This window comes from Larus michahellis, chromosome Z, assembly GCF_964199755.1.
Source record: "Larus michahellis chromosome Z, bLarMic1.1, whole genome shotgun sequence".
Classification (NCBI taxonomy): Eukaryota; Metazoa; Chordata; class Aves; order Charadriiformes; family Laridae; genus Larus; species Larus michahellis.
The window spans coordinates 14,613,068-14,626,885 of NC_133930.1; the positions used below are offsets into that span (position 1 = coordinate 14,613,068).

General features: G+C 36.9%; 1 protein-coding gene across 1 annotated transcript in view; it reads right to left on the reverse strand.

The window, feature by feature from the left end:
- The window catches only part of NUP155 (nucleoporin 155), a 33,837-nt gene that overhangs the window by 3,276 nt on the left and 16,743 nt on the right, over nucleotides 1-13,818 (reverse strand). The window contains exons 17-32 of the mRNA XM_074570199.1: nucleotides 13,374-13,433; nucleotides 13,128-13,278; nucleotides 12,183-12,249; nucleotides 11,177-11,295; nucleotides 10,865-10,968; nucleotides 7,716-7,849; nucleotides 6,553-6,744; nucleotides 5,757-5,895; nucleotides 4,986-5,121; nucleotides 4,402-4,555; nucleotides 4,027-4,131; nucleotides 3,737-3,891; nucleotides 3,131-3,260; nucleotides 2,753-2,866; nucleotides 2,193-2,313; nucleotides 1,105-1,215 (exon numbers count right to left, since the gene is read on the reverse strand). Of these exons, the coding sequence (XP_074426300.1) occupies nucleotides 1,105-1,215; nucleotides 2,193-2,313; nucleotides 2,753-2,866; nucleotides 3,131-3,260; nucleotides 3,737-3,891; nucleotides 4,027-4,131; nucleotides 4,402-4,555; nucleotides 4,986-5,121; nucleotides 5,757-5,895; nucleotides 6,553-6,744; nucleotides 7,716-7,849; nucleotides 10,865-10,968; nucleotides 11,177-11,295; nucleotides 12,183-12,249; nucleotides 13,128-13,278; nucleotides 13,374-13,433 (1,992 nt within the window). The remainder of the gene's footprint in view (nucleotides 1-1,104; nucleotides 1,216-2,192; nucleotides 2,314-2,752; nucleotides 2,867-3,130; nucleotides 3,261-3,736; nucleotides 3,892-4,026; nucleotides 4,132-4,401; nucleotides 4,556-4,985; nucleotides 5,122-5,756; nucleotides 5,896-6,552; nucleotides 6,745-7,715; nucleotides 7,850-10,864; nucleotides 10,969-11,176; nucleotides 11,296-12,182; nucleotides 12,250-13,127; nucleotides 13,279-13,373; nucleotides 13,434-13,818) is intronic.

A 13,818-nucleotide genomic window follows, 5' to 3' on the forward strand; every position in this document is an offset into this window, starting at 1 on the left:
GGATATGCAAAATGTAACTACTTCCAAGGATGGCGTTAAGCTATCAGCAATGCATGACAGGCATTACTCATACTAAGTACTTTATTAATGTTCTGCCACGGAACTATGCTCTTAATTAAAGTTCAATAACTTTTGGTTCAGCACAAAAGAACACAGTATCGTTTCATTTCCTAGAACAGCCAGTAACACTACTGCATCTTTATCATGTTAAGCGTCAGTAACAATTAACAATATATGAACTAAAAGAACTAAATGTACTTTTACAATAGAACATTTAGTGCTGAACAATATATTTTCCAGGTTTTGTTGTTGTCATAACATGTGAGCATCTCAAAAGCAGTCAGAAGCTCCAAAAAGGATCCAGAAATCCGCTGAATTCTTTTTTTAGAATCTGATCCTGCAGATAGCAGTAGATACTTCAAAAGACAGCAGATAAATGTGGCTGTCTAAGTTCTTATTATATGTATAAATAAACATTTCTACCTTGTACTTCAATACAAAGAAAAATTACTCTTTTCTAAAATGGGATATGCACAACCATTCAAAAATAACTGTTGCTGCCTTCTAAGCTTGATTTACTTCCCATTTAGGGTGAAAACTTATAACTTCTGGTTAAATCCCTAGAAAAATTCTAGGAAAAACCTGTAAAAGCTGCAATAGTTTTGTAATCATACAATTATACTGTGTTTACAAAATTAGAGTCCAATAGAAAGTCTATTTCTACTTTTCATCTAACCTCCCTCTCCTGAATCCCTTATTAAAGTCACTCAATAATGAGCAAGTATCACAACATTTTGTTCCTAATTTCCCAGACAAAACTGAAAAAAAACCCCAAAACTACCCAGCTACGCTCAAGATCAAGTCCATCACTACTGACAGTGAAATCATTTGTTGCTTTAGTTACAGTGAAAAATTTCACTAATAACTACAGTAGTTACAGATCACAAGCATGTCATTATGTATTACAAAATTATCAATATTCTTTCCTTTTAGATTTAAAAAGACATTTCTTAGGTTAAAACTTTTTTTAAGAGGCTAAAAAGAAAGCTGAGACTCATTCATATAATGCATATGTTTATTTACTATGCAGGCTAAACAACTTGCCTAAAGGGAAGTAACGAGGTGTGTCAGCATATATCTTTCCAAGCAATACCATCTTCAGACTGAGTGCTTGCATTCTGTCAGCAGGGCTCAGAGACACACTATCGCTCAACTCTGAAAGTGAAAAAAAATAATTTCAAGAGAATGTCAGACAAAAAGTTCCATGTTCCACATTTATACACAACTGCACTGAGGTACTCAAATTTACTAGTAACGCATCAAAATCTTACACTACTGTCAGTGCAAAACAAGCATGTGGAAGAGAAAATACAACTTTTCCTGGTGTGTTTGCATATATATTCACAGATTTTCATGATTCCTTGAAGTTCCATGCAAATCTACTTAAAACAAACCCACAAAAAACCCCACACAAAACCTCACCACCAACCCCAACAACAACAAACCCACAAAAAACCTACTACCCCATAGCTTTTATCTCAATTCACTGTCAATTGTGTTTCCACAATGGCAACCTTGAGCACAAAATCCAAGAAAAATAAAACAAGAGTAAGACAGTGAACAACCAACTCATGGTAAAGGGTGAGACAGGTTACCACAGCTGAGTGTATCACACAGGCTTGCAGAGCTGTGCCCACTACTCTGCTTCTCTATGAATGGATACAACCCTTACACTTCTGCTCCTGTCAACGTTATAAAACCACTGAACTCCCTGAAGATTCTTTGATCTTTTTCATGATAACTTAAACATTTTTATTATAATTTCCTAATAGTGAAGCCTTCAGACAAGATTTCACAGGTATTCTGAAGTCCATATATAACGGCATCTAAGAACAACAAGGAATGAAATGACTTCTTTAATGTTATCTGGAATTCAAGCAATACATGCAATATGCTCCAACATATACTTATAAATATTACTTTTCTGTCCTTTAGTCACACAAGCCAAAGGTAATAACGTTAATGAATTACTAGTTAACTACACTTACCAAATATATTACAGAATAGTCCAGAAAAGATACATCTCACTGGGACAGCACATCAGTAGCAGCACAGAATCAGTCTTAAAAGCTTTAATTGTACCGTTTTCCTATACTTCTAGCTTGTTCCACTCCTACTCCATTAAGACCTACCTTTCTCAATGATTTCTTGCCAGAGAGTTTGCACCAAGATAGGATCAGAATGACCCGCACAATGTATAATTGCAAGCTTACACTCTGAGAGCTTAAAAGGGTCAGCAAATTCTCCATACAGCTGAAAGAAAAATTACCAGGCTTTACATTTAAGTAGGTTAAAAAGGAAAATTTTAAATTCAGCTTTTCATTATTTTGTATGGTAGACATCAGACTAGTAAACATGCAACTTAAAGAACTATTGCCAAACACTAAATGATTTTTTTTTTTTACTACATTTAGTTTCACTTCTTAAGTACAATCCCCAATTTTAAATGAAGTTATAATTAAGAACATTAATTTTCTAACAATTTTCCCATTAAATGAAGAAATCTAAGAGACATGGAAGAAATTAAAGTAGTAAAGATTGAAGGAATATGAAAGTACAGAAAAAGATAGTCCAGGGTAACAGACATTCTGAGACCAGGAATGCCAGACTGTCCTTCTATTGCTTTTCCTAGTCAGCTTCCCTCCCAGCAAACGTGATCAATTGACTTTTAATACAGAGGAATTTTAATCACCTTGGTTATATCCATCAGCTCAGCATCAAGCTGGGAGATTGCGTCTTGCACTGAAGAATGATGGGAATACTGCCTTTGTAATGTTTCTTGTATTTGAAGCTGGATCCTTGCAACCTTGATTAAGAAGAAAAAATATTTCAAGATTGGCTTAATTTAAATAAAGCTTAAGAATACACCCAGAATTAACTAACTTATTTAAATGTAGGAACGTTACTATATTACACCTCACAGTCTCCTATCAACTGCATAACTTTGCCATGTCTGTACGAAAACACAGACAACTTCTTCTACAGAATTGGTAATAAAATGTCACGTGCCAATGAGACAAGTGAAATAATGCATTTACAGTGTAGCTTAGATTAATATTTTTTTTCTTACTTCCATTTTCTCTTCTAGTTCATGTAGGAATTCACCATCTGCAGCCATAGAGGATATGGCAGTAGAACTTTTGGCACTCAAAATGGCACGTGCAATGTATTCAAGACGCTGCTGAAGAGAAATTTCTGTGCTGCAAAACAAATATTCAAAATAAGATGGGTACTTAATACAATGATTTGAGGGTTAGTTATATTCTAATTGGACTCTGCAAATTAGTATGTGACTTCTCGTGATTTTACTAAGTCATGCTGGACATTATCCAACTATGTAACCCCATCTTTGTTGCACGCTCTGTTCTAGTGTACTTTTCAACCCACTGCTCCACAGTTACACTATCACATGATAAAATTCTGTGTAAGAAATGACTACTTAATACTTGCAACAGGAAATACACTGCAAGCTGTAATTTCTTTCCAATAGTGTCCTGGATTAGTAGCTAAATATGTTCCATTCATTTATATCTTTTTTAGCAAACATCCTTGGGCATTGGCCTTTTCTTGTCCTTGGCCTTCTCTTAAAATACCTACCTATAAGGTTTTGATTTTAGTTTGTTTGGGTTTTCCCCAATTACCCCACTATATGCAATAGATCACACATACTCCATACCTATGCAGGTCAGCCAACTTAGCCAAGACTCTCGCTGCATTACTAAAATTTCTGTTCTTTTCGAAGTATCGCCACAGTAAATCCATATAACGGACTTTGTTTTGGTCAATCTTGGTCATCCGCACAAGGTAGGGTTCCAAAAAGGGGGCAGTAACCTGTAGAAGTCATAAAGATAACACTTATATTCTTGCTCTCTCCTCGTTTTTAAAGCATCAGCACTATTACAATTAACTCTTCCAGTTCAGTAGAACCCTCCGACAAATAATTTCATTGTACAGAGATGAGCTCACCTGTAACAGTTTGTCCGCCAAGTCAACTTGTATCAACCAGTTGTAAAGTGCAATACTGAAGAGTTCATCCGTTGAACGCTGAGCCAGCTTTAGCATTTGTTCAAACTAAGGGAAGAAAAGATCAAAGCTGTTACTCTGGAAGTGGTTACATCACATCGAGCATTGAATACATATACAACAATACTTAGCTTCATGTTATTTGCATGCCATCATTTTGATGAACACTCTGTACATGAAGAAGCCAATTTATGACAAATCTTGACTTTTACTTCGCTAAACTATTCCATAATTTAAAAAAAAAATAATAAATTCTACACCCCTTCAAATCACACTATTTTCTGGAATGCAGTCATGATGTTTTTGTGAGTTTCTTACATGATGCCCTGCTTCTTCATTGCTTAGCATGTTGGGGTCAGATGACAGCACTGGAGGACCTGGCTTTTTGGGTACACTGGGAGACTGAGGAGCAGCTTTACTTTGATTCACTAACTCCTGAAGGGTGTCAGTGATGCACTTGTAGCTGTTCAATCTGTAAATACAGCAAAAGAAAATAAAAGCCTCACAATTTTCATTGCAACTATCTATGAAACACTCTTCTCAAAAGTTGTTAGTGTATGCCTTTGTAAACACCACACCATTATTAAAATTTAAAAAAGGTCACAGTTTATTGTCAGGTAGTTGCCACAATCTACTTTGCTCTCAATCACCTAACAAGTCTTTCTGTAATGTTCAGATCATGTTTTTTGCATCTATCAGTTTACCCTCTGTTCCAGATTAAGATTGTGCTGTATTAATGATAATCAAGGACAGCATGCAGGGCAAAAACATTTATATTGTGTCCCTTATTATAAAATGCTCATTTGTCATTACCGCACATACCTTCCCCAAAAGAGATACTTTTCCAGTCACTTGAAATAAAGCACCTCATATAAAGGTAATAAGGTATCCTGAAAACTTGCCTCTCTTGAAAAGCTTGGAGTCCAACAACATCCTCTTCTGGTTCTCCATTTTTATAGAAATGAAGGCCAAGGCCCTGGGGATCTTTCTTCTCAGCAGCTGTAAGAGAGAGTTCTACTACTCCCTCATAGAAACGCACTAGAAAAAAAACCCAACAAATATCACCATTCATTATTTTATTAAACCTATGACAAAATTAAGGTGACATCAAACACTTTCCATTTTAGCAAGCAAGAACAAATAAACCTTTTTCACTCTAGTCTGTATCATATAAAGGTTTATGCCTGTACCTAACCTAACCTGTACCTAACAAACATCCATGCACGTTTGAAGTTATGTATTTGTATAGAGGCTGAAATCTTGACTGTTACAACAGTTATACCTACATTTAAATTACGTACTAGCTTCTAGAGCACAAACAGGATTCAGAAACATCTTTCAAACAGCTTATTTGGTATAACACGTTACCTGCAAAAGTATAGTCATTTACCATCTGCTTATAATTTTCCTAAAAACATTTTTACCACATATATGAAACAAATAAAACACTGCAGTGTGAAAAAAAGTGGATGGGAAAATTTTTATACAGAAGTATTTTTTTTGATTGGTTGGTGAAATCTAGAAAGGCTTTATATGAGAACAGGTTGGCATATATAGGTAAAATGCTATAAAATGAGTTGAAAGTTAGTAAACAAAATAAACAAAACAGAAGACGGCACAAAATGATACTACAGAAACTATTTACCAGAACATGATCAATGATTGCCTCTTACCTTGCCTATATTGTGCACAAACATTAGCAAGGTCTACTTGATTGCTGATCTTCTGGTACTCTTTCAGTGACTCTCTTAGCATCTTCTCTTTTTCCAGTTTGCTTTGAGCCTGTCGAGAACGCTGAAGCAGTTCATTTGCCTAAAGACAAATGATGGGAAATTATTCACATGAACACATCATGAACAGATCATGGCCACTGTTTTAAGTTAATGAGTTTTTATTCCAAACTTCAAAGCTGAAACAGTAGAAACATCACCCTCTCAAAAGCACTCTCTCATCACTTGATAGCACAGGTTTCCAGCAGAAAGACTGTACAATGGCAGTAGAGAGAAGGGCTTAAGACTTAAACAACCAACTGGTTCCCCATTCTTCCCTCACCAGTTAGTTTTTTCAAATTTATTTGAAGAGCTTCAAAGAATGAAGTTCTTAAACACAATTATCTTTCCACAAATTCCATGAAACTGGGCAGCAGACAGAAAACATGAGACTATGCTGAGGAAAGACAGGAATAAGAATACATTTTATTAAGATCAAGAAGACAGTTTTGTTAGACATCGCATGGGAGGTAGACACCCTACGAACACTACAAATAACGGCAAATGCTTCAAACCAAAGCTCACATAATTTTCAGCATTAATCAACTACAAGACATAAACATGCACATGACCTACCTTCAATAGTTCTCGTGCTCTAGAAACTACTTAAGCGTAATGATTTACAAGCTGCCCATCTTACCTAACTTGAACATGTTCTAAAGTTGTGTTTTGGTGCTGTAAAACTTGGAAGTGCGCTTACCTTGGAACACACAGCATCATCAGTGCTATAAAGAAGAGGACAGATATCTTGCAAATGGGCAATGATGCCATCCACAGCAGCATTATCTCTGATATAACAGTTTATGAGAGAGGCAATGAGTGCTCCAGTCAACTCTCTGTCTCTAATTACCAAGTCTTTGAAAGCAGTAATCTTTAGATGTTCTTGAAGTTCCTGAAGATAGAAAAAATTTCATTAGTTTACCAAAGTTTTTAGTTTATTCTCTTCGGAAAAATCATATTATAGCAGCAAAATTAACTGTTTCCAGTAAATAAAAACATACAAAACTCCCAAGACTGAAGTGCACAGCATAGAAATACATTATTTAGAATACACACTAAATAGCAAAATGGAAATAATAAAGAAAGCCCTATCAAGAAAGGCAGTAGACCCTTGGATGCCAAAGGACAGTGAGAACTCCTCTTTAGCCTGGAGAAGAGAAGGCTCAGGGGACAGTGTGTGGGATCTTACTAATATTTATGGGAAGGTGTAAAGAAGGTAAAGCCAGACTTTTCTCAGTGGTGCTCAGTGACAGAACATGATGCAATGACCAAAAGCTGAAGCAAAGGAAATTACATCTGAACATAAGAAAAATCTTTTTTACTCTAGAGGCTGTGGAATCTCCACCTTTGGACATATTAAAAATCTTACTGGACACAGGTGTGGGCAATCCATAGCTCCCTTCCAACCTCAGCTGTTCGGTGATGCATTCTGGACGCCTACTTACACAAAAATGCAAGGGTTTGAGACTCTACAACCCTAGCGCTGTCCGCTGTTAAACCTTTACCAACACAAAGAGTGGTTTTGGCTGGACGACATTGGTCTATTCTTTTCAGCACATTTTGCAGAATGTGCTTAAGGTAAACACAGTAATTTATAAAATCAGACTCATTAACTGTCAAAATTAAAATAAATTCTATTGTTAGTAACACTTCCAATTTGCTAAAATTGGGTGATGAGGTCAATACTACACGTGAGTCTCTTAAAAATAAACACTTGCAACCTGAATAAAAATCTATATGTGGTTTAAGCTTCATGTTGTTTCTCAGTGTATTAAAGTAATACTTCCTTGGGAATATTTAGGTAGCAAAAGAAATTCAGATGTTAAATACAAACAAATTAAGATTATATGATTCAGCTCGTACCTTTTGAAGCTCACCTACAACAACACTGAATTGGTGCTCACACAGCAACTTCCATAAAGCCAGTGCCTGGCAAGTTTTGCGTATAAGCTGCTGGATGCCTTGAAGTGAGGTCTTCTCAGTTAGCTGCGCCTCAGCTGAAAAAGCAGAGATTGTCAATAAGTAACTGCGTTACATGTTTCAAATTAGCATGCAAATTTTTGTGTTTTTACAACAACAATCACGGAATCACGGAATCACGGAATCTTCAGAGTTGGAAGGGACCTCTAGAGATCATCTAGTCCAACTCCCCTGCTAGAGCAGGATTGCCTAAAGCACATCCCTCAGGACTGCATCCAGGCGGGTCTTGAAAATCTCCAGAGAAGGGGACTCCACAACCTCCCTGGGCAGCCTGTTCCAGTGCTCTGTCACCCTCACTGTAAAGAAGTTTTTCCGTGTATTTGAACGGAACTTCCTATGTTCTAGCTTGTGCCCATTGCCCCTTGTCCTGTCGCTGGGAACCATTGAAAAGAGCCTGGCTCCGTCCTCCTTAAACCCACCCTTTAGATACTTGTAAACATTAATCAGGTCCCCCCTCAGCCTTCTCTTCTCCAGGCTAAAGAGTCCCAGCTCTTTCAGCCTTTCCTCATAAGGGAGATGCTCCAATCCCTCAATCATCTTGGTTGCCCTACGCTGGACTCGCTCCAGTAGTTCCCTGTCCCTCTTGAACTGGGGAGCCCAAAACTGGACACAGTACTCCAGTTGTGGCCTCACCAGTGCAGAGTAGAGGGGGACAATGACCTCCCTCGACCTACTGGCCACAGTCTTCCCTATGCAGCCCAGGATGCCATTGGCATTCTTGGCGACAAGGGCACACTCCTGGCTCATGGATAATTTGCTGTCTACCAGGACCCCCAGGTCCTTCTCCTCATAGCTGCTTCCCAGCATGTCCGCCCCTAACCTATACTGGTGTTTGGCATTCTTCCTTCCCAGGTGCAGGACCCTACACTTGCTTTTGTTGAATCTCATTAGGTTCTTCTCTGCCCAGCTCTCCAGCCTGTCCAGGTCACGCTGGATGGCAGCACGGCCCTCTGGAGCGTCGGCCACCCCTCCCAGCTTGGTATCATCAGCAAACTTGCTGAGGATACACTCTGTCCCATCATCTAGGTCATTAATGAATATATTGAACAAAATTGGTCCAAGTATTGACCCCTGAGGGACACCACTGGTTACAGGCCTCCAACTGGACTCTGTGCCGCTGATCACAACCCTCTGAGTTCTGTCACACAGCCAGCTCTCGATCCACCTCACTGTCACCTCGTCTAGCCCATACTTCCTCAGCTTCCTAATGAGGATGTTATGGGAGACAGTGTCAAAAGCCTTGCTAAGGTCAAGGTAGATGACATCTACGGCTCTCCCCTCATCCAGCCAACCCGTTATAACATCACAGAAAGCTATCAGATTGGTCAGGCATGATTTGCCCTTGGTAAATCCATGCTGACCACTTCCAATAACTTCCTGTTCCTCTGTGTGTTTGGAGATGACATCCAGAATGAGTCGCTCCTGAAAGACAATCTCCTTAAATTTCTAATTTTTTTTTCCTCTTCCATTCTTGATTAATGCTGTCTAGCTCTCTTTAGAGCAAAGTGCCATGTTAACATTTCCCCAAAACAAATACCATCTGTTAACATTTACTTCAAACTATGCAATACAGGAGGAGTACTTTCTCAAAAAGTAGTATGGCTTCATGTGAGTGCACTGGATTTACATATCAGTGTTAAATTTTCGCTTGGATTTGTCATAAATAGTTATTACAGATGTATTTATGATGCACATAAAAGAAATAAAAATAAAACCATACGTATTCCCTTTTTGTTTGATTACCTGTATTTGCTTTTAGAAAGAACAATTACAATTACAACTTGGGTCAACAGTGTCTACACTATCTTTAAAGGAACAACAACTAACCAAAAAACTAGTAACATTTAAATCTGGTAAGATGTATTATATATTCACAGAAAGAATAATATGGACATACTTATTACACAAGTGGAATACAATTGCAACAATTTATGTCTTTACTTTTGAGTGCTTACAGTTCAGATATGAGGCAGCAATAATTATATTGTGTCATTTAGCAATCTAAAAGAGTTTATGGGCTTTGGAATGCATAAAAATCAAAAATAAAATTATTAAATATCTACCAATTCTACATAAGCTATACTATTGGAGGAAACGAGTTCAAAGGGCCATGTGACAGGCCAAACAAAGGTCTAAACAAAGTTTTGTAGACATTTCAGCAACTGTAACTTCAGCAATTTGCATCGCAGTATTTCTTTTTAATAGGACAACATACTCACTTGCCTCACAAATGAATTGCTTAACAATTGCTATCCTGAAAATATAAATGAGTGTGCAGCTACTAAGTATTGTAACGAGGAGATGAAACAATCTTATGAACCATGGACAACATTAGAAAGAAAAAAACCCAAACAACAGGTAAGCATACAAAGAAACCTCTAGTTCTGTATTTCAAGATTGAATGTGAAAATAGGATAAAGAGGATACATATCTACTGAGAGTTGAAATTTAATTCTTTTTATGAGAGAGAGAAGTTTAAAAGTGGTTCCAAGTTCAAGTACTTTTACTTTAGCTTAATAAATGGAAAGACACAACTTGTGTTTTGCGGTGGCTCAAGACCACTAGATGTTACTGTGTTGAAACCTAGAATCTCTTCATAGAGGGATATTCTCATTTGTAGACTGCTTTAATTAGTTGCAATATTAAAGCTTTCACTGTCAAACTGAAAGGTAACACCTGTAGCGTATAAAAAACAAAGTCTCTTGCCACTGTCAACCTACAGGCTGTCTGGGTATATGCTTGACCTCTAGTAGAGCCATACATACCTGATTTTTTTCACATCGGTATCACTACAGAAGCACTGCTTCTCATAGAACAGTATGATATGGTCTATACCATATGAAAAGTGCTAGCAAAGTTAGCATCCAAACTACAGTGCTTTTTCTGAAGAACTTATTACTGAGTGTGGCATACTGATTAATGCTAAATTTGTATGGAAAAAAAGCATTCACAGGTTTTAAAAAGAAAAGTGAGAAAGGCAACATCTAAATGCAGCATTCCCTGATACTTCCTGTTCAAAAGTAATTACATACCATGGTATTTCCTCTGGAGTTCTTGCTGGACTTGCTGAGAACTTCCACCATCGGGCCGCATGAAACCCAGGAGCCTCTGTTGCAGATTAGCTGGTGTACTGAAACTGCAATTCCAAAATAAAAAGAGATATCAATATGATTACAAATACAGAATCTTTTAAAGATTAATTTTAACAACTCATTTTTAGTATCTGACTAGTTGCAGCTGGAGACCACACATACACTTCAACTCAACACAAATACGCATGGTATAGTTTTTCAAAAGCTGGACATTAAATACCACTAGTAAATTTAAAACTTCATGAATAATACCTTGGGTTTCCAAGGGCTCCTACTGTAGCAAACTGGGAATTTCTGTCCAGAAATTCTTGTAAACCTTTTAGTTCTTGTAGTACACATTCCAGCGCATGAGATGGAACACTGCTTTCTACCTGCAAAAGAAAACAGACTTCTTTACAGAAAGCTTAGTTTCCAAACTTTTTTCCAAAAATTTATAGTTTTAAACTAAGGCTTCTAAAAAGACAAACGCAACAAAGAGGGTACAACAAATAAATAGCGTAACAGTAATGCTATCATTAGAACACAACACAGTCATTGAGGAGGGGACACACATGTGAAGAGTCAGTAGTCCTCTGAAGATATACTGTATTCAAGATGCTACTTTCTTTGTGCCTCTGATAACCAAATCAGCTGTGTTTTACCATTTCCAACTGTGAACTTAAACAACGGTTGAGCACTGCTAAGACACAGAGTCTTAGCCAAAGTCTTCCAGAGTGTCCCAGTTACCTTATAACTGAAGGAAGAAAGCTCACATAGCAGTTAATTTGCATTGCTGAAATTACTCAGTTCAGGATTCTACTAACATCCGCAGTCAGAAAAGATTTTGCTATTTTGATCACAGACAAAAAGCAAAACACCAAGATTTTAGTCAGGAAGATGCTGGAAATCTTTTGGTGTCCTTACTTAACTGCAATGTTTATTCCAACCCAATAAAGCGTTTTATTTTTAGGCTTTGTCTAGAAGGGGTATGCATAAATGAAGGAAGTGCAATCACTAAACATGGAGAAAACTCGCCATTGACAATTAACAACAGAGATCAAATTACAGTTAGGTTTCTTAAGAAGTAACATTCAAAATACTAGCTTAAAAAGATTTAAAACCTACAGTTACTCCTCAGTTAAGAGCGCAGCACTTAAGAAAATATTCAAATCATAAAGATGTTTTTTTTCCCATATCAGTTTATAATTGGGAACAATAACAGGGTTTAAGACATATACTACAAGGAACTTTTAAAAATACAAAATAATCTTTTACATACTGCAACAACTTCTCGATTGCCACTTTTGAAAACTCTCTCCACAACTATACTGCCATCCCAAATATTTCTGCAACACAAAACAGTACTGTGTTAAAAGCCAAGTAATATATGCAACTATTATTGCAAGTCTTCCACGTATAATTTCTTAAGAAAGAAACGGTAATGCTTTTCACTTCAAGGTCTAAAATAAGGATTTAATTTGGCAAAAATTAAGTATTCAAAAAAAGTTACCATTATACATTTCTGAATGCTATGGATACAGATAATTAACAAAATTTCAAATTTTAAAACTTTAATCAAATGAATTCTGATAGTCTCAAATACTTTAAAGATAGGCCAATGTTATTCTCTGGAAATATAGTGTAGGCAAACATGCATCGTAACAAAAATTTCTTTCCCACCCAGCCTGCAGAGAGATGATAAACACATGAGGACCTGTGCTCTTGCCTGGAGTGTTTAGTAACACAGGACTCAACATCCAAGTAACAGAATCCTCTTTAGTCTTGCTTCATTACTCTGATTTGAGCATTTTGTTTAAAGCTTGTTAACAGAAAGTACTTCATGCCAGGACTTTGATCCCGTATGTCCTTCTGCATTTCTGTTTCATCCTTTGGTAGGAGTTTAAAACATACAGCTCATAGGTTTGAAAAATAAAACTGTGGTTTTCAGAGTTGTGCATATATATACACTTGATTGCAGGATCAATGTCTAAGCAGCTTTCCTGTCCTAGCTGTTCACTGAATGTATTATTATTAATAGAGCTCTAAAGAGAATGTATTATATCAACAAGTACTTCATTAACACAACATAAAAAAGCACTTCATTAATTTCAAATTTAAATGCCACTAAGATAGAATTCAACACCCACAAACATTAGACGAAAGAAAAAAGAAAAACTATGAAATAAATTGAGTGACTGAGTATCTTTTTACACCAACACCTCACCCTATAATCCGAGCAAAGTATATGCAGATGCCATTGTGTCTTCCAGAGAATACTATCTCGGGACCCATCATTCCACTAATGGAGGTACCAGGGTGAGACATGGAATTCCCAGAAGGTAACATGGGAGTTGACATACTAGGAGGTTGTAAACCTAGGGTAAAAGTATGTAAATATTACTCATTTGAATGCAAATAAAAAAGCCTAGTTGAAAAAAAATTTCTCCAGCAAAGGAAAAGGCAGCGTTACCTTGCCCAGGTGTTGTCAAAAAGCTAACAGGATACAGACTATCAACAGTCAAAGGGGGACCTAAAAGGGAAGAGAAATAAAGGTAAGTTTGTTAAAAACAAAAAACCAAAGAAATAAAAAAACCCCACAAACCAAAATATAACCCACAAAATCCCTGTGCAAACGCAGCAAAGTTGTTAAATCAATCATTTTAAAGTTAGAATCATTCTGACAGCTTTTATGTACAGTGAAATACCAAATTGCACTCACTTCTTATAAACACAACACTCTGTAAGTGAAGCAAATGCATACACTTCTTTCAAGAACAGTTATTAAGTATTTTTTTTCCATCATTCACGTGTTATTTATTGCACACCATCTGTTCCCTGCATTGAGCACAATGCTGTCCACATACTTTTTGTTGTTCTTCACCTTCTGACTGCTCCCATTCCTGATACAAGCACCT